This window comes from Oncorhynchus kisutch, linkage group LG30 (assembly GCF_002021735.2).
Source record: "Oncorhynchus kisutch isolate 150728-3 linkage group LG30, Okis_V2, whole genome shotgun sequence".
NCBI lineage: Eukaryota > Metazoa > Chordata > Actinopteri > Salmoniformes > Salmonidae > Oncorhynchus > Oncorhynchus kisutch.
In genome coordinates, this window is record NC_034203.2 from 2,670,218 (window position 1) to 2,694,465 (window position 24,248).

At 42.3% G+C, this 24,248-nt stretch overlaps 1 protein-coding gene across 1 annotated transcript in view; it reads left to right on the forward strand.

Moving 5' to 3' along the window:
• The first annotated feature begins 2,712 nt into the window (after positions 1–2,712).
• The window catches only part of retreg1 (reticulophagy regulator 1), a 74,945-nt gene continuing 53,409 nt past the window's right edge, over positions 2,713–24,248 (forward strand). Inside the window, exons 1-3 of the mRNA XM_031809880.1 lie at positions 2,713–2,922; positions 5,676–5,794; positions 14,647–14,677. Coding sequence (XP_031665740.1) covers positions 2,798–2,922; positions 5,676–5,794; positions 14,647–14,677 — 275 coding nt within the window. The 5' untranslated portion in view covers positions 2,713–2,797. The remainder of the gene's footprint in view (positions 2,923–5,675; positions 5,795–14,646; positions 14,678–24,248) is intronic.

Below are 24,248 nucleotides of genomic sequence, written 5' to 3' on the forward strand. Positions count from 1 at the left end.
ATGGAGACCTGTCATATTTGTCCGGGAGGGACAAACGGGCATCGCTGACCTGGGCTGACTATTGGGGGAGAATAGAGAATCATCCACTTGTTGGAGGCGACGCCCCTCTGGGAATGTCGAGACGTTGAAGAACACGAAGGCTTTCATCCATAGCCATCCCCAGTTGTGCTAGCTGGTCGTGGCGTTGGCAAAGTAGGTGTCCCTGTTCGCTGACCATCTGGGAGATGTCCTAATAAACGGCTGCTTCCATTTGTTGAGGTAGTATTCTGTAACATCAATGCAGTGAGTCAGGAAGCAGGTGCAGTTAGTGAGTTTAATGATAATGGAACGATACCAAACAAGAGAAATATCAGACAAGGAAACATAACCAATACTACCTGATAACTGAAAACAAAAGAGGGCTAAATAAAGGGTAAGTAATCAGGGAGTAATGAAGTCCTGGTGTGGCTGATGAGACGCAGGTGTGTGTAAAGATGGGTTGCCAAGACCGGTTTTAGTAGACCGCCAACATTGAGTGCCGGAGAGGGGGAGCGGGAGTAGACATGACAGCTGTCGATTTGTAGTGCAAACTCTCCCCATTTAGCAGTGTAGACTATGTCACAGTTCCATTACATTACATTACACATAAAAGTCATTGGACAAAGGCATCTCCTGTACAGGGGAGTTTTGTTAAGAGCCCTGACACTCGATCTGATCATTAACACGCATTGGTTGGGGTACTGTTTTGGAAGCATGAGGAGGTTTAGGATTGGTTAGTGTTTCCACATGGCCATATCTCCATTGTTACAGGCATGTTTACAGAAGACAGACGGAAGACATATGGTCCACCTGCGCCAATTAGCTATCTAGCATGCTCCGAACACCTGTGTGTAATGTAAGAAGGCCTCCAGAAACCTGTTGTCATTGAAAAATATTGTCGGCTGCAACTGTGATAAAGCTGTGTATTCATGGATGGCTTCCCCCAAATAATTGACTACGAAAAAAAGTAAAAACATATCAAATAATTTATCTTTGTCTCTGTGTTTAATAATTTTCCTTAGATTCAGCCTCTTGTGAATTGATCTCACCGGAGAAAGCATCCAAGTGAGCCTTCCTTAATAATAAAAAAAGAATACAATAATAGCCCATCAGCGTTGAGATAACTGAGTGAGCTCAACTGTGAATGGTCCTGGCAGACCAAAAAATTGTGTCAAGGGAAGCCAGTTTGGATTTGGCTTCACACCAATCACATCACATCAAAAGCAAAACGTCATTGGTGAAAAAATACGTGAATCGTTGCATCTCGTTGTGTTGTTGTCCTAGCTAGCTAGCTAAAATTGTCCCTTTCCTAAATTAGACATGGATGGAGTTAGAGATATGTGCCCCTGGCCTGAGAGGATGGAAGTTCAATATGTAGCTAGATGTAGCTAGTAAGCTAATGTTAACTAGCTAGCTAGATCATCTTTGCTCATGAAAGCAGGCAAGCATTTTAGCCAGGTAGCCTAGGACAACAAAAACTAAAAGCATGTATTGAGTCATAGACTGTTTCAGCAACATGAAAGAGAGAAGAATGGCATTGGAGTTGCTCTAGGGTGAGTCAGCATGTTTTTTTTCTTTCAATTTGCACACACACACACACACACACACACAAATCAGAACCATGGACAGCCAAATCATTTTTAGCTTATGTTGATTGGACTCAATTGTTTTTGGTTTCTTTTAGTTGTCACTGTATTAGACTAAGCATAGGTAAATTGAAATGGTGCTGGAATAGTGGAGGCAGCTCCTGTTTTCTTTGAGACGTGCGCTAACCCTGTGGTTCTAAATCAATAGTTATTTAGTAGTCCGAAAATGTTGAAAACATGAACTTGCTTGACCATGCTGTAGGTCATGTAACTGTTTGTTACATGCAGTATGCTTTGTGGACATCACCAGACAGAGGTTGCTCTCTGGTTTTGTGATGAAATAAAGGCGTGGTTGAATTATACTGCTACTGTGTCTTCTTATGCCTTAGTCTCTGCCTTAGTCCTACATATCAAGGTGGCAAGTCCGTACTAACAGGATTTATAGAGCAAACAACACATTTATTATAACACATACAGTAGCTTGTAATTTGGCATTTTTTCTGGTTTTGTCTTCCCCAGTGATTTTACCTACGCACTGCTACTGTGTACAGTAAGTGTATATTTTGCATTTGTGAAATTATTTTGATGTGATTTGAAAGTAAAGTGCTTTATGTTTCTAGAACCATATCGCAATTAAGAATCGATTCAGGTAAAGATGGAGTATTTGGCCGTTTTGGCTGCCAGATCCAGTCTACCTCTGAAAATAACATATACGGTCCTTGGACCTTAGGGAGTAACGTCCGCCTCCTTTTGAGTACATCTTGGGCTAGCTAACATCCAGATGGTTACAACCAATATTAGAAGGTATGTATCATGTAGGCTACTCTCCTACTGGAAATAAAAAACAACGTCAGATGGTACAAACTAGAGATGGTGTCCAAACCCAGATGGTGACTAATACAGTTACTTCCATCGAAATGAACATCACTTTATTTTTGGTAGCACTATGCTGTTGTTGTTGTCAGCTAACCAGCATAAACTATATGGGAAGGGTTTATCAGAACGACTTGACTGAACCGAATACATTAGTCTCCACACTTGACTCAGATGCGCGACATACGTCATCCATTTGGGCACCAGGCGAGTCCATATAGCCTCTCCCACGTCAGAATCGACACGAGGATGCTGCCGTAGTGGCGGGGCCGGAGGCTGCAGCTGTGAGTCTGGCCAGGGCTAGACACTCAGGTGGGGCGATGGCGGCGGCTAGGCACGAGGAAGAGCAGGCTGTTATAGCGGACTGTCGCATTTCAAACGTGATCAACTGGAATAAACCTTTTAGGACCACGACACTCTTTGCTGCCACCACTGCTGTGTACTGGTAAGCATGACGTAGTGGAAATGATGTGTCCGTCGTTGAAAACGACCTATTGAAACCATTGAGTGCTTTTACAAATTGTTCTCCTCTATTATTATAGCATATCTACAAAATTCGAATTGTGGTGAAATGTAGTGTATATTATAGCCTACGGTATCATGATTAACAAATAAGATATTTGATTTGGAATGAGTGCATATTGAATGCAATTGCAATATGATGCAATATCATGACTCCCGAGTGGCGCAGCGGTCTAACGCACTGCATATCAGTGCTAGATGCGTCACTATAGACCCTGGTTCAATTCCAGGCTGTATCACAACCGGCCGTGATTGGGAGTCCCATTGGGCGGCGCACAATTGGCCCAGCGTCGTTAGGGTTTGGCCATCGGTAGCCCGTCAGTGTAAACTGACTTGAGTAGTTAAATAAAGGTTAAATAAAAAATGACCTGGCTGTGTATGACAAATTCATCATCTGTGTTGGATAGGGAGTGGGAACAACAACAAGATCGACTGTGTGTGTGTGTGTGTGTGTGCCTATAGTGTTATGCATTGAATAAGCAACTGTCCTTTCCCACTTATAAATTATTCTGAAATTAATTATGTCTGCAGGACATTTTATGCAATAATGCAAATGCTCAAGTCCTGTTTTGTTCCTCACAGTAGGCTGTTGCCTGGATTATGAACGTGTAAAGATTATAGCTGTGCTATTACCTTGGCCAAGCAAGTTTAACTCAACTTCAACAACACAAAAACAAGGCATGTTTTGACTAGAAAATGGGAACAGAAGAGAGAAAGTTAAAGAGAGGTTTCCATAGTCACGGTTTTACAGTGAAGGGCATTGAGTGGTATTGAATGCATATTGCCCTTACAAAAAAAGATTGCAGTTTTGAAACTGCAGTAAAAGTGCAATAACTGCAGTCGACTGTGGTATTTTGGATGCAGTAATTGCAGAATAACTGCAATGTACTGCAGTTATACTGCAAAAGTGCAATAACTGCAGTCGACTGTGGTATTTTGGATGCAGTAATTGCAGAATAACTGCAATGTACTGCAGTTATACTGCAATCTTTTTTCAGAAGGGTGATGATCATGTGTAATGCATTTCTCTCGCTCAGCCCAACATCAGGTTTCGACAATTATTCACTTCTCAATATCTAATCATCAAATGAAATGTATTTATCAAGCCCTTCTTACATCAGCTGATATCTCAAAGTGCTGTACAGAAACCCATCCTAAAACCCCAAACAGCAAGCAATGCAGGTGTAGAAGCATGGCGGCTAGGAAAAACTCCCTAGAAAGGCCAAAACCTAGGAAGAAACCTAGAGAGGAACCAGGCTATGAGGGGTGGCCAGTCCTCTTCTGGCTGTGCCGGGTGGAGATTATAACAGAACATGGCCAAGATGTTCAAATGTTCATAAATGACCAGCATGGTCAAATAATAATAATCACAGTAGTTGTCGAGGGTGCAGCAAGTCAGCACCTCAGGAGTAAATCTCAGTTGGCTTTTCATAGCCGATCATTAAGAGTATCTCCACCGCTCCTGCTGTCTCAAGAGAGTTGAAAATAGCAGGTCTGGGACAGGTAGCATGTCCGGTGACCAGGTCAGGGTTCCATAGTCGCAGGCAGAACAGTTGAAACTGGAGCAGCAGCACGGCCAGGTGGACTGGGGACAGCAAGGAGTCATCATACCAGGTAGTCCTGAGGCATGGTCCTAGGGCTCAGGTTCTCAGAGAGAGAGAAAGAAAGAGAGAAAGAGAGAATTAGAGAGAGCATACTTAAATTCACACAGGACACCGGATAAGACAGAAGTACTCCAGATATAACAAACTGACCCTAGCCCCCCGACACAAACTACTGCAGCATAAATACTGGAGGCTGAGACAGGAGGGGTCAGGAGACACTGTGGCCCCATCCGATGATACCCCCAGACAGGGCCAAACAGGAAGGATATAACCCCACACACTTTGCCAAAGCATAGCCCCAACACCACTAGAGGGGTATCTTCAACCATCAACTTACCATCCTGAGACAAGGCCGAGTATAGCCCACAAAGATCTCCGCCACGGCATAACCCAAGGGGGGGCGCCAACCCAGACAGGAAGATCACGTCAGTGACTCAACCCACTCAAGTGACGCACCCCTCCTAGGGACGGCATGAAAGAGCACCAGTAAGCCAGTGACTCAGCCCCTGTAAAAAGGTTCAAGGCAGAGAATTCCAGTGGAGAGAGGGGAACCGGCCAGGCAGAGACAGCAAGGGCGGTTCGTTGCTCCAGAGCCTCTCCATTCACCTTCACACCCCTGGGCCAGGCTACACTTAATCATAGGACCTACTGAAGAGATGAGTCTTCAGTAAAGACTTAAAGGTTGAGACCGAGGGTAGGCAGACCATTCCATAAAAATTGAGCTCAATAGGAGAAAGCCCTGCCTCCAGCTGTTTGCTTAGAAATTCTAGGGACAATTTGGAGGCCCGAGTCTTGTGACCGTAGCGTACGTGTAGGTATGTACGACAGGACCAAATCAGAGAGATAGGTAGGAGCAAGCCCATGTAATGCTTTGTAGGTTAGCAGTAAAACCTTGTAAAATATGTTTGTCTGTTTCATTTTGTGACTTGGTTATTTGGTTAGTTAGCTGCAATCCTTAATGATTTGTTTAATTCTTCTCCATGTACAGTGCAAGCTCACAACATGGCATCAGGATGAGAGATAAAAGACAGATAATGACCCATGATGACATTGTTTATTTCTGATCCTCTAGGTTTGTGGCCCTCAGTTCCTATAGAGCGTACTGTCTTCTTGCCCTTTCCTTGGCTCTGATGGGGACAGTGCTGCTTGTTAAAGATGTGGCTCTCTCCAGATGTGTCTCTTTCTCTAAAGGTATGTAGTGCATCACTCAATATTTAAGGGATAAACACCGATGTTCTGTACATTACCTTGGAAATAATGGACAGCGCAGAATCCCTTTGCAGAGTTCATTTTTCCAAGGTAATGTATAGAACACCGGCGTTTGTTTGTTTAAATGTTTAGTCATTTATCCAGAGCGACTTACAGGAGCAATTAGAGTTAAGTGCCTTGTTCACAGGCATATTGATAGATTTTTCACCTTGTCGGCTCGGATTCAAACCAGCAACCTTTCAGTTACTGGCCCAATGCTATTAACTGCTAGGTTGCCTGCTGGTATTATACAGAACTGAGGCGTTTATCCCTCTTATACCACAGCTGCCCCCAAAAATATATGAAAGCACACATTTAGTGATATAAATACTTTTTTTCCATTTATATTTTATTTTTTAGAAGCAAATTCATGCTTTCTCATCTTTTGGTCGCTAGAGACACGACCCAGTCGTTCATTCGATTAGTTCGATATTTATGGATGCGACCCAGTCGTTCATCCCTTGCTTAGCTACGGCTAACACAGTCACGACCTCTGCAGCCAAAATAAAAGCAAAGTAGCTGTAGTCTATTTACATTTACTTGGATACATCCATTAAAATGAGCTAATATTTCCCGATTTTGCCTGGCATAGCTAGAAAAGTTTGCCTTTTCGTCAGGACACTCGACACTGTTCATTACGAGGAAATCGCGGTGAATATCAAACACTAGACTAGAAGCTAGGTAAATATTTTTTAGCTACCAAACAAGCTAATTAAAAAATATCAGTTGCTGAGAACAGCTGGTCAAACTACAAACGTGGGAGGATTTGACAGCATAGCGAAACTTGCGTCATGACTGCAACAGATGCACGCTTCAAGATTGTTTTGATCACGCAGACTGAGATATATTCCGGGTAGCGTTGACGAATTAACATTGACGAATTCACTGATACGGTGACTGAGTTTATCAGGATGTACCCACTGTGACTATTAAAACCTACCCTAACCAGAAACCGTGGATAGATGGCAGCATTCGCGCAAACTGAAAGCGCGAACCACCGCATTTAATCACGGTAAGGTGACTGGGAATATGGCCGAATACAAACAGTGTAGTTATTCCTTCCGTAAGGCAATCAAACAGGCAAAACGTCAGTACAGAGGCAAAGTGGAGTCGCAATTCTACGTCTCAGACACGGGTCTACAGACAATCACAGACTACAAAGGGAAAACCAGCCAGGTAGGAAACAACACCTCCATTTCACTGATCCTCAACACTGGAGCCCCACATTGGTGTGAACACAGCCCCCTCCTGTACAGACGACACACCAGTAGTAGGTTTGATTACCAACAATGATGAGACAGCCTACAGGGAGGAGGTGAGGGCTCTGTGAGTGTGGTGCCAGGAAAACAATCTCTCACTCAACGTCAACAACACAAAGGAGCTGATCGTGGACTTCAGGAAACAGCAGAGGGAGCACCCCCCTATCCACATCGACGGGACCACAGTGGAGAAGGTGGAAAGCTTCATGTTCCTCGGCGTACACATCACTGACAAACTGAAATGGTCCACCCACACAAACAGTGTGATGAAGAAGGCGTAACAGCGCCTCTTCAGCCTCAAGAGGCTAAAGAAATTTGACTTGGCACCTAAAACCCTCAGAAACTTTTACAGATGCACAATTGAGAGCATCCTGTAGGGCTGTATCACTACCTGGTACGGCAACTGCGCCGCCCGCAACCGCAGGGCTCTCCAAAGGTTGGTGTGGTCTGCCTAACGCATCACTGGAGGCAAACTACCTGCCCTCCAGGACACCTACAGTACCCGATGTCACAGGAAGGCCAAAAAGATCACTGAGGAGTGTCACTCTCCCATAAAGGCCTGATTGGTGGAGTGCTGCAGAGATGGTTGTCCTTGGTGGTTGGTTCTCCCATCTCCACAGAGGAACTCCAGAGCTCTGTCAGGGTGACCATCTGGTTCTTGGTCACCTCCCTGACCAAGGCCCTTCTCCCCCAATTGCTCAGTTTGGCCAGGCGGCCAGCTCTAGGAAGAGTCTTGGTGGTTACAAACTTGTTCCATTTAAGAATCCATTTTACAATTCCTTCGACCTCATGGCTTGGTTTTTGCTCTGACATGCACGGTCAACTGTGGGACCTTATATAGAAAGGTGTGTGCCTTTCCAAATCATGTCCAATCACTGGAATTTACCACAGGTGGACTCCAATCAAGTTGTAAAAACATCTCAAGGAAGATCAATGGAAACAGGGTTCACCTGAGCTCAATTTCGAGTCTCATAGCAAAGGGTTTGAATACTTAAAAAAAAAATGTAATCTGTTTTAGATTAAGGTTGTGGAAAATGGAAAATGGAAAATGTCAATGGGTCCAAATACTTTCCTAAGGCATTGTATATACAGTACCAGTCAAAAATTTGGACACAGCTACTCATTCTGTAACGTCTGCTTCTAACTCACACCCTCAAACACGTAGATCCCCTGAACGCAGCTCACTTTCCAGCCCACTTTTCAGCTCACACTCTAGAACACGTAGATCCCCTGAACGCAGTTCACTCTCCAGATCCCAATCACCTGAATTCTAATCACCTGTTCACACACATGTATGTCATTATCACACACTATTTAGTTCAGTTTGTTGCACCCCATCACTGTGAGGTATTGTTTGTTTTGTGACACACAGCTTTCGGAACTCTGTTTTCCCGTGATTTTCTTCTCCCGTGTATGATAGCTTTTGCCTGCCTCACTAACGACACCTTTAGCCTATTCCCTGCCTCTACTTTAGCCGGATTTTTATCGGATTTCCTGTTACCTATCTGTTGCCTGATCTCCCGGACTACGATACTAGCCTTTCCCCTGCCTGTACTGTTTCCCTTTTGGACCCCCTGTGTATGACCTGTCTGCCCCTTGACCCAGCTACCTGCCTCCTCCTGTGGTCCTTTTCAATAAACACCCTGCACTTGAAACCAGTGCTCTGTCTCCTCTCGTGTTCATTACACATTCAAGTAAAAACATTTTTTAAAACTATTTTCTACATTGTAGAATAATAGTGAAGACATCAACCCTATGAAATATCACACATGGAATCATGTAATAACCAAAAAGTACTTTATATTATTCAAAGTAGCCATCCTTTGCCTTGATGACAGCTTTGCACACTCTTGGCATTCTCTCAACCAGCTTCACCTGGAATGCTTTTCAACCGTCTGGAAGGAGTTCCCACACATGCTGAGCACTTGTTGGCTGCTTTTCCTTCACTCTGCGGTCCAACTCATCCCAAACCATCACAATTGGGTCGGGTGATTGTGGAGGCCAGGTTATTTGATGCAGCTCCATCACTCTCCTTCTTGGTCAAATAACCCTTACACAGCCTGGAGGTGTGTTTTGGGTCAATGTCCTGTTAAAAAACAAATGATAGTCCCACTAAGTGCAAACCAGATAGGATGGCGTATCCCTGCAGAATGCTGTGGTAGCCACATGAAGACATGAAGGCCTGATTCACGCAGTCTCCTCTGAACAGTTGATGTTGAGATGTGTCTGTTACTTGAACTCGGTAGCGTTTATTTGGGCTGCAATCTGAGGTACAGTTAACTCTAATGAACTTATCCTCTGCAGCAGAGGTAACTCTGGGTCTTCCTTTTCATGAGAGGCATTTTCATCAAGTTCTTGAAATGTTCCGGATTGACTGACCTTCATGTCTTTATGTAATGACGGACTGTCGTTTCTCTTTGCTTATTTGAGCTGTTCTTGCCATAATATGGACTTGGTATTTTACCAAATAGGGCTATCTTCTGTATACCACACCTACCTTGTCACAACCCAACTGATTGGCTCAAAAGCATTAAGGAGGAAAGAATAAAAAAAATAATCACTTAACAAAGCACACATGTTAATTTAAATGGATTCCAAGTGACGATGTTATGAAGCTGATTGAGAGAATGCCAAGGGTATGCAAAGCTGTCATCAAGGCAAAGGGTGGCTACTTTGAAGAATCTCAAATATACAATATACAGTTGAAGTCGGAAATGTACATACACCTTAGCCAACTACATTTAAACTCAATTTTCACAATTCCTGACATTTAAACCTAGTAACAAGTCCCTGTCTTAGGTCAGTTAGGATTAGGATCAACACTTTATTTTAAGAATGAAATGTCAGAATAATAGTAGAGAGAATGATTTATTTGAGCTTTTATTTTTTTCATCACATTCCCAGTTTGGCAGAAGTTTACATATACACTCAATTAGTATTTGGTAGCCTTGGGTCAAATGTTTCGGGTAGCCTTCCACAACCTTCCCACAATAAGTTGGGTTAATTGTGGCCCATTCCTCCTGACAGAGCTGGTGTAAGCGAGCCAGGTTTGTAGGCCTCCTTGTTTGCACACACTTTTTCAATTCTGCCCACACATTTTCTATAGGACTGAGGTCAGGGCTTTGTGATGGCCACTCCAATACCTTGACTTTCTTGTCCTTAAGCCATTTTACCACCACTTTGGAAGTATGCTTGAGGTCATTGTTCATTTGGAAGACCCATTTGCGACCAAGCTTTAACTTCCTTACTGATGTCTTGAGATGGTGCTTCAATATATCCACATAATTTTCCAACCTCATGATGCCATCTATTTTGTGAAGTGCACCAGTCTCTCCTGCACCCCCGTGCTTCACGGTTGGGATGATGTTCTTCGGCTTGCAAGCCTAACCCTTTTTCCTCCAAACTTAGCGATGGTCATTATGGCTAAACAGTTCTATTTTTGTTTCATCAGACCAGAGGACATTTCTCCAAAAAGTATGATCTTTGTCTGTATTTTTTTATGGCGGTTTTGTAGCAGTGGCTTCTTCCTTGCTGAGCGGGATTTCAGGTTAGGTCGATATAGGACTCGTTTTACTGTGGCTGTAGATACTTTTGTACCTGTTTCCTCCAGCATCTTCACAAGATCCTTTGCTGTTCTGGGATTGATTTGCACTTTTCGCACCAAAGTACGTTCATCTCTAGGAGACAGAACACGTCTCCTTCCTGAGCGGTAGGACGGCTGCGTGGTCCCATGGTGTTTATACTTGCGTACTATTGTTTGTACAGATGAATGTGGTACCTTCAGGCGTTTGGAAATTGCTCCCAAGGATAAGGTCTTGGCTGATTTCTTTTGATTTTCCCATGATGTCAAGCAAAGAGGTACTGAGTTTGAAGGTAGGCCTTGAAATACATCCACAGGTACACCTACAATTGACTCAAATTATGTCAATTAGCCTATCAGAAGCTTCTAAAGCCATGACATCATTTTCTGAAATTTTCCAAGTTGTTTAAAGGCACAGTCAATTTAGTGTATGTACTTAGTGTATCTTCTGACCCACTGGAATTGTGATACAGTGAGTATCAAATAACCTGTCAAATAATCAAGTAATCTGTCTGTAAACAATTGTTGGAAAAATTACTTATGTCATGCACAAAGTAGATGTCCTAACCGACTTGCCAAAACTATAGTTTGTTAACAAGAAATGTGTGGAGTCGTTGAAAATTGAGTTTTAATGACTCCAACCTAAGTGTATGTAAACTTCCGACTTCAACTGTATTTTAACCCTTATTTTGTCACTACATCATTCCATATGTTATTTCATAGTGTTTATGTCTTCACTATTATTCTACAATGTAGAAAATAGTAAAAATAAAGAAAAACCCTTGAATGAGTAGGTGTGTCAACTTTTGACTGTTACTGTATGTATATCAATCCAAATCCAAGTAATGAAATGGTAGTTCTGGGCTGTGTTCATTGGGGCACACAATTGAAACGTTTTAAAAAGGCAATGGAAACCAAAATGTTTGTTTTTTGTTTTTTGCCCATGTCGTCTCTGTTTGTCAGTTTTTGCTGTTTGGGTGCATAATGAACATCACCGTGCTTTGTTTCAAGCTGCCTGTTGTTTTAAGTTTCAAAAGCCCAGTTCAGCTGGGAATAATAACAAAAGCAATAAGCCCCTGCTCCAGGGTGAAGTTTCCCCTAGGTACAGATCTTGGATTAGTTTCCTCTGCCCCAATCCTAACCTTAATCATTAGTTGGAAAAATGCTAAACTGGCAGAAGATCAGCATCTAGGGACAACTTCACCCTACACTGTAAGCCCCTTGTCCAAAACAAGCCCCTTGTTACACCACGTTCTTGAATTATATTTCCCTATTGACTACCTATAAGCCCAGTACAATACATGGTTATAACATCTACAGAAATGACAGAAATGCCCATGGGGGCGGTGTAGCGGTCTATATTCAGAGCCACATTCCTGTAAAGCTTAGAGCGGATCTAATTTTAAAAACTGTTGAAGAAATATGGCTGCAGGTTCACCTGCCTCATCTATAGCACCACTCATGTATTGATAACATCTTTACTAATGCTGCACAAATCTGCTTTAATGCAGTGTCTCAATCCATTGGCTGTAGTGATCACAATATAGTAACCATATCTAGGAAAACCAGAGTTCCAAAAGCTGGGCCTACACAACGTATTGTATGACCTCTTAGTGTATAAGAGGTCATACAATATGTTGTGTAGTGATTCAAATGTTGATAATGTAAAGAATATTTGCTTGTCTGTGGTGTGTAATGAGGAGCAACCAGATGCTGCACTTGACACACTTATTCCAGTTACTAATAAGCATGCACCAATTAAGGAAATTACTGTAAAAACTGTTCAATTCCTGTGGATTGATGAGGTACTAAAACACTGTATGGTTGAGAGGGATGAGGCAAAAGGAATGGCAAATAAGTCTGGCTGCACAACCAATTGGCAAAAATTGCAAATTGAGAAATCATGTGACTGAACTGAATAAAAAGAAGAAACTATACTATGAAACATATGAAAAGCTTTGGAGCACCTTAAATGACATTTTGGGTAAAAAGGCAAACTCCGCTCCATAATTCATTGAATCAGATGGCTCATTTATCACAAACCCCACTGATATTGCCAACTACTTTAATCATTTTTTAAATCTGCAATATTAGCAAATTTAGGCGTGATATGTCGTCAACAAATGCCGACACTACACATCCAAGTATAACTGACCAAATTATGAAAGACAAGCATTATCATTTTGAATTCCTGGCTGTAATCCTGAATTCCTGGAATTCCTTTACTGGCTCAAATAGCTAACCAATCAGCCTGTTACCAACCCTTAGTAAAAAAAAAAGAAATTGTTTTTGACCAGATACAATGCTATTTTACAGTAAACAAATTGACAACAGACTTTCAGCACGCTTATAGGAAGGACATTCAACATGCACGACACAAATGACTGATGATTGGCTGAGAGCGATGCATGATAAAAAATATTGTGGGAGCTGTTTTATTGGACTTCATTGTGGCTTTTGACATTATCGATCATAGTCTGCTGCTGGAAAAACGTTTGTTATAGATTTATACCCCTGCTATATTGTGGATAAAGAGTTACCTGTTTAACAGAACACAGAGGATGTTCTTTAATGGAATCCTCTCCAACATAATCCAGGTAGAATCAGGAAATCCCCAGGGCAGCTGTCTAGGCCCCTTACTTTGTTCCATTTTTACTAATGTCATGCCACTGGCTTTGAATAAAGTGTCTATGTATGCGGGTGACTCAACACTATACATGTCAGCTTCTAAAGTGAGTGAAATTACTGCAACACTTAACATGAGCAGCAGTCAGGTTCAGAATGGGTGTTAAGGAATAAGTTAGTCCCAAATATTTATAAAACTAAATGCCTTGTATTTGCGACAAATCATTCACTAATCCCCAAACCTCAACTAAATATTGTAATGAATAATGTAGAAATTGAGCAAGTTAAGGTGACTAAACTGCTTGGAGTAACCCTAGATTGTAAACTGTCATGGTCAAAACATGTTGATGCAACTATTAGCTAAGATGTGGAAAGTCTGTCCATTATAAAGCGCTACTCTGCCTTAACAACATTATCAACCAGGTAGGTCCTACAGGCCCTAGTGTCACACTACTTGTCACACTACTGTCCAGTCATGTGGTCAGGTGCCACAAAGAGGGACTTAGGAAAATTACATTTGTCTCAGAACAGGGCAATACGGGTGGCCATTAAATGTACACTCGAGAGCTAACATTAATAATATGCATGGCAATCTCTCATGGCTCAAAGTGGAGGAAAGATTAAATTCATCACTACTTGTTTTTGTAAGAAGTCTTGACATGCTGAATGCACCGAGCTGTCTGTTTTTAAACTACTTGCACACAGCTCAGACATACCCCACAAGACATGTCACCAGAGGTCTCTTCACAATCCCCAAGTCCAGAGCAGGGTATGGGAGGCGCACAGTGCTACATGGAGCTCTATTCCACATCAGGTAACTGATGCAAGCAGTAAAATCAGATTTTTCCTTATGGAAAAGCGGGACTATGATGAGACACACACAGGCACAGACACACACTCTACACACACGTACACATGGATTCTGTATTGTAGATATGTGGGAGTAGAGGGAAAACACTTAATGTGTTGTGAAAAGTGTTATGAAATATAATGTCATGTAATATTTTAAATTGTATATAACTGCCTTAATGTTGCTGGACCCCAGGAAGAGTGATGGGAATCCTTCATAAATAGAAATACTGCCACCAAGAAATGGAAGTGACTGTCTCACTCTGGGCTGCTTTGCAATCTTAATCCCAAATGGACCCCTTAACCATACTCCCTAGCCAATCCTGTAGTTCTGAAAAGGTCAGAAAAGATAGAAGCAATATGGGTATTAAACCTTTTTCACAGCTGAGCGTTCTACTGTAGACGGCTCGAACAGGTAGCTGATAAACAGCCTATTGGACAGAACATGTTGACCAATAAAATGTCTGTTCTCTCACTTATAGGGGCCCACTTATGGAGCAGTATGACTGTAAGGTAGGAGCTCTGTTGCATTATCAACACATTGTGTGTGTGTGTGTGTGTGTGTGTGTGTGTGTGTGTGTGTGAGAGAGAGAGAGAGCTCACAATATGGCTTGTATTGAATACTCCCCGTAAAGGGACACTTGATCTACTTCTACAGAGTCAGATGAACTCATGGATACCATTTTTATGTCTGCGGTTTGAAGGAAATTGCTAACCAGCGCTAGCGCAATTGCTAACTAGCGTTAGTGCAATGGCTGGAAGTCTATGGGCTTCCATTAAATGAGCTGACACTAGTTAGCATTGGCTCACAAAACTACTTCCTTCATACTGGACACAGAGACATAAACATGGTATCCACAAGTTCATCTGACTCTGGGGAAGTAGATGAAGGGCCTCATTGCCAAAATCCTGAAGTATTGCTTTTAATGTTCCCTGTGTGTGTCCGCATCCCGTTATATTTGCTCAACTGTGAGACAAGGCACCTGACAGTGTTGTGTTCGAGACCATCTAAAGCTAGTCCAGTTCAAGACCATGATTGTAATTGTTTCATATCACCACCATAATAAGAGATCAAAATGTCCAGTATTTCTGTGTTCATATTTCAGAAGAACATATAGATTCTTTAGACGTTCAGAATGCTGAAAAACATTATTACTAACCCAAACTGGTCTCTAAATAATAGATACAAATACAAAATATGTAACAACTTCCTCGGTCTGTCCTTACTAATAGTGAGCACACAACTTTCCCCACTCTTTCCTACTAGCTGCATGGAGCAGGTTGATGTTTATTGGGATGAAGCTTGTCCTGGAGGCAGAGCTGAGCGATTTCCACTAGATGGGCCAGCGGCAAAGTCAAAATTATGAGGCTTCCATGTCTAGCCAAGATTCTCGAATCTTTGGTAAATAAGCAACTTTGCTCTTTTTTATCTGAGCATGGTATTTTGAATATAAATCAATCTGGCCAGGGCACAATACTATTACAGCAACCACATTAGTTGTTAATGATATTGTCAATGCTTTAGCATAATTGTGCTGCCTTGTTTGTGGACCTGTCCACAGCGTTCGATACTGCTGATCATGCTATTTGGCAGTTGTTGATGTGTGCAGAGGGTCCCTGGTTTGAGCCCAGGTAGGGGCGAGGAGAGGGACAGAAGCTAAACTGTTAATGCTTTGTGGGAGGCAGTTGTTTATGTGCAGAGGGTCCCTGGTTCGAGGGCCAGGTAGGGGTGAGGAGAAGGACGGACAAGGAATGGGTGAGGAGAGGGACGGAAGACTGTTAACAGCTTAGCTTCCGTCCCTCTCTTCGCCCCTACCTGGGCTCGAACCAGAGACCCTCTGCACACATCGTCAACTGCCTCCCACGAAGCATTGTTACCCATCGCTCCACAAAAGCCACAGCCCTTGCAGAGCAAGGGGAACAACTACTTCAAAGTCTCAGAGTGAGTGACGTCACCGATTAAAACGTTATTAGCGCGCACCCCGCTAACTAGCTAGCCATTTCACATCGGTTACATTAGTGACAGAACTTAAGCAATCGTGATGGATGGGATGAATTTCTTGAAGTACATAAAGGTGTTCTGCAGGGGTCGATAGTTAGGACCTCTTTTCACTATTTATATAAATGCTATTGGTCAATCTGTTAAACATTTTAAATGTGACCCGTTTCAGAAAACTAGGCGCGTATGTCACAAATCACTACTTCACAGGAGAGCCATTTGAACTTGTATTTGTAATTTTGATCAAAATGTGTTTTTTTTGGGGCAAACTTGTATGCCATCTTTAAATATTATTAAAATTGTTGAATTACGAGCTTTGTTGGTTAAGCCACAGAAAAAGGCAGCAACCTTCCACTAGCCATGATTGGCTGAGATAATGAGTGGGCTGGACATGCCGAGAGAGGAGTTCGGATTGGTCTGCCATATAGCCGGCTTCTGTCTATTTGAGCTGGTCAGTCTGTGTTGGTAATACTGTCAAACGCAGCTTTAAAAAAAAATTGTAGTGGAGCTGCATAAGTGTTGCTCTCTGCTTTCTGGAGGATTGAGTTATGAAATCAGTGGAATTAGAGTATGATAGCTAAAGGCATGGAGAAAAAACCTGTCTCCGGATTACATCTTCAAACTAAGTGAAACTGTGGCATGGCATCCGTGACAGGGAGAAGTGTCCACCATGCATGATGATGTATACAGGTAAGATAGTCTAGCGTTAGCTAGCTAAATTTTCAAATATTAAATGTTTATTATTTCGACAAAATTGTTTAATTTCAAGCTAAAGTGTACTGTTAGCTAGCTAGCTATCAAATGTTAGCTGGCTGGCTCCCTAGCAAACGTTATGTGTATGATGTTATTTTTCATATCCCAGAATCGTTTACTTTGCTAGTTACAGCCTAATGTTAGCTGGCTGGCTCCCTAGCTAATGTTAAGTGCATGACATTATTATTCATATCCCTGAACCCTTTGCTTTGCTAGTTACAGCCTAATGTTAGCTAGCTAACGCTGAACCTGGTTGGTAGGCTTCCAGCAGATTCATGCAGGGTAGTAATGACATGATTTGGCACTATGTTCATTGTTGTTTAACTAGGTAACGTTAGCTGGCTGGCTTGTTAGCTAATGTTACGTGATGTGTGTGATATTACACATTGTTTGCCTAGCTAGGTTCATTGTTTACCTAGTTAGCTAGCTACATGTCTTACTCTAAAGTGTACTGTCACTAAACGTTGGCAAAAAAGCAGAGCTGGTTAGGCTGTTTTCATGTTATCCAGAGGTAAACAAATCATTGGTCAAGTGTGCGCTCTGAACGCTTCCAGAGCGAAACGAGATACCCTCACATTCTGTTTTTATTTACTTTTTTATTGTTTTATTATTATTATTATTATTATTCACTAGATACCAAAACATTCAATGGCCATTTTCTAAAAAGTGAGTTCACAAGTTTATCATCTTTCAAAGCAGAATTACTTTCCCATTGTCCTTCAAAATGCAGTGTATGATTTACCATTTGCTCTGAGTCTCTACTTTTATCCAATGTTATAAAACACCATTTCAAATTTTGCTATACATAAGACCGAATCCAGGTGGTGAGTCACAATTGTAATCTATCCTGAACAAACATAGAAACGCAACATGTAAAGTGTTGGTCCCATGTTTCATGAGCTGAAATAAAAGATCCCAGAAATTTTCCATATGCACAAAAGCTTATTTCTCTCAAATTTTGTGCACACGTTTGTTTACATCCCTGTTAGTGAGCATTTCTCCTTTGCCAAGATAATCCATCCACCTGACAGGTGTGGCATATCAAGAAGCTGATTAAACAGCATGATCATTACACAGGTGCACTTTGTGCTGAGGACAATAGCAGGCCACTCTAAAATGTGCCGTTTTGTCACCCAACACAATGCTACAGAGGTCTCAATTTTCGTGGGATCGTGCGATTGGCATGTTGACTGCAGGAATGTCCACCAGAGTTCTTGCCAGAGAATTAAATGTTAATTTCTCTACCATAAGCCACCTCCGTTGCTTTAGAGAATTTGGCATTACGTCCAACCAGCCTCACAGCTGCAGACCGACCATGTGGTAACCACGCTAGCCCAGGACCGCCTTTTTCACCTACGGGATAGTCAGACCAGCCAACCAGACAGCTGATGAAACGGAGGGTTATTTCTGTCTGTAATAAAGTCCTTTTGTGGGGGAAAACTAATTCTGATTGGCTGGGACTGGCTCCCGAGTGGGTGGGCCTATGCACTCCCAGGTCAACCTATGGCTGCTCCCCTGCCCAGTCATGTGAAATCCATAGATAAGGGCCTAATTTATTTATTTCAAATGACTGATTTTCCTATATGAACTGTAACTCAGTCAAATCTTTGAAATTGTTGCATGTTGCGTTTATATTTTTGTTAAGTATATATGCGTATGTTGCTATTAGGACCTGGCTGTGACAAGGCTACAGTCCGATTTTGTGTGTGCTTAATACTGGCAAAACTAAAAGACATATTGTTTTCAAGTTCTCGTAAGATTGTCTCAGATTGATTACATATTCACTCATCGGATGGTTCTATAATCAAACGTGTCCCTGCATACAAATACCTTGGTATTTGGAGTGTCAATGATATATTGTTTAAAAAACATACAAATGAGCTTGTCTCGCTCTAGTCTGTTCTTGATTATGGTGACACTAGCAGCTGTCTCTACTCTTAAACCCTTGGATGCCGTTTTTCATACCTCCCTTAGTTTTATTACTCATCACTGTATTCTTTACCAAAAGGTTGGCTGAACCTCTTTGAGGTCACGTAAACCACATAATTTTTTCTTCAATGCCATACAACACTCCTTCCGTGGCCTCCAACTGCTCTTAAACGCTAGTAAAACCAAATGCATGCTTTTCAACCGGTCGCTGCCTGCACCCGCATGCCCGACTAGCATCACCACCCTGGATGGTTCCGACCTAGAATATGTGGATGTCTATAAGTACCTAGGTGTCTGGCTAGACTGCAAACTCTCCTTCCAGACTCATATCAAACATCTCCAATCGAAAATCAAATCAAGAGTCGGCTTTCTATTCCGCAACAAAGCCTCCTTCACTCACGCCGCCAAGCTTACCCTAGTAAAACTGACTATCCTACCGATCCTCGACTTCGGCGATGTCATCTACAAAATGGCTTCCAACACTCTACTCAGCAAACTGGATGCAGTCTATCACAGTGCCATCCGTTTCGTCACTAAAGCACCTTATACCACCCACCACTGCGACTTGTATGCTCTAGTCGGCTGGCCCTCGCTACATATTCGTCGCCAGACCCCCTGGCTCCAGGTCATCTACAAGTCCATGCTAGGTAAAGCTCCGCCTTATCTCAGCTCACTGGTCACGATGGCAACACCCATCCGTAGCACGCGCTCCAGCAGGTGTATCTCACTGATCATCCCTAAAGCCAACACCTCATTTGGCCGCCTTTCGTTCCAGTACTCTGCTGCCTGTGACTGGAACGAATTGCAAAAATCGCTGAAGTTGGAGACTTTTATCTCCCTCACCAACTTCAAACATCAGCTATCTGAGCGGCTAACCGATCGCTGCAGCTGTACATAGTCTATTGGTAAATAGCCCACCCTTTCTCACCTACCTCATCCCCATACTGTTTTTATTTATTTACTTTTCTGCTCTTTTGCACACCAATATCTCTACCTGTACATGACCATCTGATCATTCATCACTCCAGTGTTAATCTGCAAAATTGTAATTATTTGCCTACCTCCTCATGCCTTTTGCACACATTGTATATAGACTCCCCCTTTGGTTTCTACTGTGTTATTGACTTGTTAATTGTTTACTCCATGTGTAACTCTTTGTTGTCTGCTCACACTGCTATGCTTTATCTTGGCCAGGTCGCAGTTGCAAATGAGAACTTGTTCTCAACTAGCCTACCTGGTTAAATAAAGGTGAAATCAAATAAAAATAAATAAATAAATAAAAATCATTAAACCACATCATTTTTGTTTACAAAGCCCTGCACCACAAGCTTCCACAAACCTACCTTCACTGTTAAGATTTAAAATGACAAGTCATTAAACCCGTTCACAGGGTTGGTTAACTCTGGAGACTGCTTTGGTGTCTACAGAGTTAGGTACGTTAGCATTCAGTTTTGTTGTTTGGAATAATCTCCAAAATAGATGCGTTAGTGTATCTAAGGCAGTTCAGGCAGGGGAAAGATGATTTTTGTAATGAAGAATATGTTTGTTTTAGTTGACTGTGTTTTGTATATATTTATGTTTGTCTGTGCAATATGTGTTGTGCTGTATTTTATTTGTTTAATATTGTATTTTATTTTGTATGTTTTTATCAATTTGAATATGGAGGTCGAGACACTGGTCTCAATGGTGACTCCCTTATCTGGTCTTGGCTGGTCTCGGGAATAAATTACAAGTCCTCATTGTCCGAGACCGAGTCAAGAACGAGTAAAATGTATTTGAAACAAGACAAAGACACTCAATATGTGGTGTCGAGACGGTCTCAGTCTACAACAAGTACTACAACACTGACACCTGATGTTAATTTTTACAACAGGTCTTTGTTACTGGTGTTTGAGTTACAGTGATACACTTAAAGGACTCATGCTAGGAAAAATGCCACATGGGTCATGTTCATTAGGCAGCAAACTGGGCACTTTGTTTTTCTCACAAAATTGACAATGAAGTATTCTAAAGCCAGTCTCACAATTCGCTAGAGGAACAGGAGGAGAAACTTGGAGATTGAGGTTTTCTGTACTTTTACTCATTTTTGTCTCTCTGAGCTGGTTAGTTGTTACTAACAGTTTTCTCTGTATTAGATTCCTGGCATCCATCGTGTGATATCACTGTAACATGGAGTTTACTGTCAGATAATCTGATCAGAGGACTAATATCCAATCACCAGGCCTTGGACATGACATCCAAAAGTTTGGGGTCACTTAGAAATGTCCTTGTTTTTGAAAGAAAAGCACATTTTTTGTCCATTAAAAAAACATCAAATTGATCAGAAATACAGTGTAGACATTGTTAATGTTGTAAATGACTATTGTGGCTGGAAACGGACAATTTATTATGGAATATCTACATAGGCATACAGCCCATTATCAGCAACCATCACTCCTGTGTTCCAATGGCACGTTGTGTTAGCTAATCAAAGTTTATCATTTTAAAAGGCTAATTGATCATTAGAAAACCCTTTTAGAATTATGTTAGCACAGCTGAAAACTGTTTTTTGTATTGATTAAAGCATCAATTAAACTGGGCTTCTTTAGATTAGTTGAGGTATCTGGGGCTTCAGCATTTGTGGGCTCAATTACAGGCTCAAAATGGCCAGAAACAAAGAAGTTTCTTCTGAATCTCATCAGTCTATTCTTGTTCTGAGAAATGAAGGCTATTCCATGTGAGAAATTGCCAAGAAACTGAAGATCTGGTACAACACTGTGAACTACTCCCTTCACAGAACAGCGCAAACTGGCTCTAACCAGAATAGAACGACAACAACTGAGCAAGAGGGCAAGTACATTAGAGTGTCTAGTTTGAGAAACAGACGCCTCACAAGTCCTCAACTGGCAGCTTCATTAAATGGTACCCGCAAAACACCAGTCTCAGCGTCAACAGTGAAGAGGCGACTCCGGGATGCTGGCCTTCAAGGCAGAGTTCCTCTGTCCAGTGGCAGTGTTCTTTTGCCCATCTGGCTTTTTCTTTGCAACAGACAATAAGTCTGGCAACACAGCAGATTGGCAAACAAAATCACGTAACTAAACAAAAAGAAGAAACTATACTATGGAACAAAGATAAATTATATAAAGAAGGATGGTAAAAAGCTCTGGAGTACCTTAAATTAGCTAATTCCTCTCCATCCTTCATTGAGGCTGATGGCTCATTCAAAACAGAACCCTTTGATATTGCCAACCACTTAAAAAAAATTGTTGACAAGATTAGCAAATTTATGCATGACATGCAAACAACAAATGCTGAGCCTTCGTATTCATGCATAATGGACCAAATAATGAAAGACAAGCACATTAGATTTGAATTCTGCAAAGTTAGTGTGGAGAGGTGTAAAATGATTGATCTATGAATGAGAACAAATCACCCGGAACCGACAACCTGGATGGTAAATTACTGAGGTTGGTAGTGGAATACATTGCGACTCCTATTTGCCACATCTTCAAGCTAAGCCTAGAAGACGGAGTGTGCCCTCAGGCCTGGAGGGAGGCAAAGGTCATTCTGCTGCTCAAAAATAGCAAAGCACCATTTAATAGTTCAAACAGCAGACCAATCAGCCTGTTAGCAATCTTTTGGAAATTATCACATTAGACCAAATACAATGTTATTTTAAAGAAAACAAATTAACATGAGCATGCTTATAGGGAAGGGCATGCAACATGCTCAGCACTGACACAAATGACTGAAAGAAATTGATAATAAGAAGTTACAAGCTGTTTTGTTAGACTTCAGAGCAGCCTTTGATATCATTGATCATAACATATTGCTGAAATTGGGGATCCTTAATAATTACAAATACAAAAGAATGGACAGTTACCTTGTCACGTCCTGATCTGTTTCACCTGTCTTTGTGATTGTCTCCGCCTCCCTCCAGGTGTCGCACATTTTCCACATGATCCCCTGTGGATTTATACTTGTGTTTGTCTGTTGCCAGTTGGTTTTGTTTCGTCAAGCCTTACCAGCGTGTCTATTGATTCTTACTGTTTTGACCCTTTCTGCCCACCCTGAGCCTGCCTGACATCCTGTACCTTTGCCCCACTACTCTGGATTATCAACCCCTGCCTGCCTTGACCTGTCATTTGCCTGCCCCTGTTGTTACTTCAACACAGTCTGCATTTGGGTCTTACCTGAAACGTGATATACAGTGGCTTGTGAAAGTATTCACCCCCTTGGCATTTTTCCTATTTTGTTGCCTTACAACCTGGAATTAAAATAGATTGTATCATTTGATTTCCACAATATGCCTACCACTCTGAAGGTGCAACATATTTTTTTACTGTGAAACAAACAAGAAATAAGACCAAAAAAAAACAGAACTTGAGAGGGCATAACTATTCACCCCCCCAAAGTCAATACTTTGTAGAGCATTATTTTGTAGCAATTACAGCTGCAAGTCTCTTGGGGTATGTCTCTCTAAGCTTGGCACATCAAGCCACTGGGATCCAGCTCCAGCTCCTTCAAGTTGGATTGGTCCGGCTGGTCTACAGCAATCTTTAAGTCATACCACAGATTCTCAATTGGATTGAGGTCTGGGCTTTGACTAGGCCATTCCAAAACATTTAAATGTTTCCCCTTAAACCACTTGAGTGTTGCTTTAGCAGTATGCTTAGGGTCATTGTCCTGCTGGAAGGTGAACCTCCGTCCTAGTCTCAAATCTCTGGGGGACTGAAACAGGTTTCCCTCAAGAATTTCCCTGCATTAAGCACCATACATACCATACAGAATATGGCTGCCTAAATATGGTTCCCAATCAGAGACAACGATAATCACCTGACTCTGATTGAGAACCGCCTCAGGCAGCCATAGACTACGTAGACACTCCACAAAACCCCTAAGACAAAAACACACCACAATAACCCATGTCACACCCTGGCCTGACCAAATAATTAAAGAAAACACAAAATACTAAGACCAAGGCGTGACAGAACCCCCCCCCCCCTAAGGTGCGGACTCCCGGACTCTCAAAACCATAGGGAGGGTCCTCAAAACCATAGGGAGGGTCCGGGTGGGCGTCTGTCCATGGTGGCGGCTCCGGCTCGGGACGTGGACCCCACTCAATAGTTCCTCCCCCTCGCGTCCTGAGATAATCCACCCTCGCCGCCGACCATGGCCTAATAGTCCTCACCCAGAACCCCACTGGACTGAGGGGCAGCTCGTGACTGAGGGGCAGCTCGGGACTGAGGGGCAGCTCGGGACTGAGGGGCAGCTCGGGACTGAGGGGCAGCTCGGGACTGAGGGGCAGCTCAGCACTGAGGGGCAGCTCAGCACTGAGGGGAAGCCCAGCACCGAGGGAAAGCTCAGCACCGAGAGGAAGCTCAGCACTGAGAGGAAGCTCAGCACTGAGAGGAAGCTCAGCAC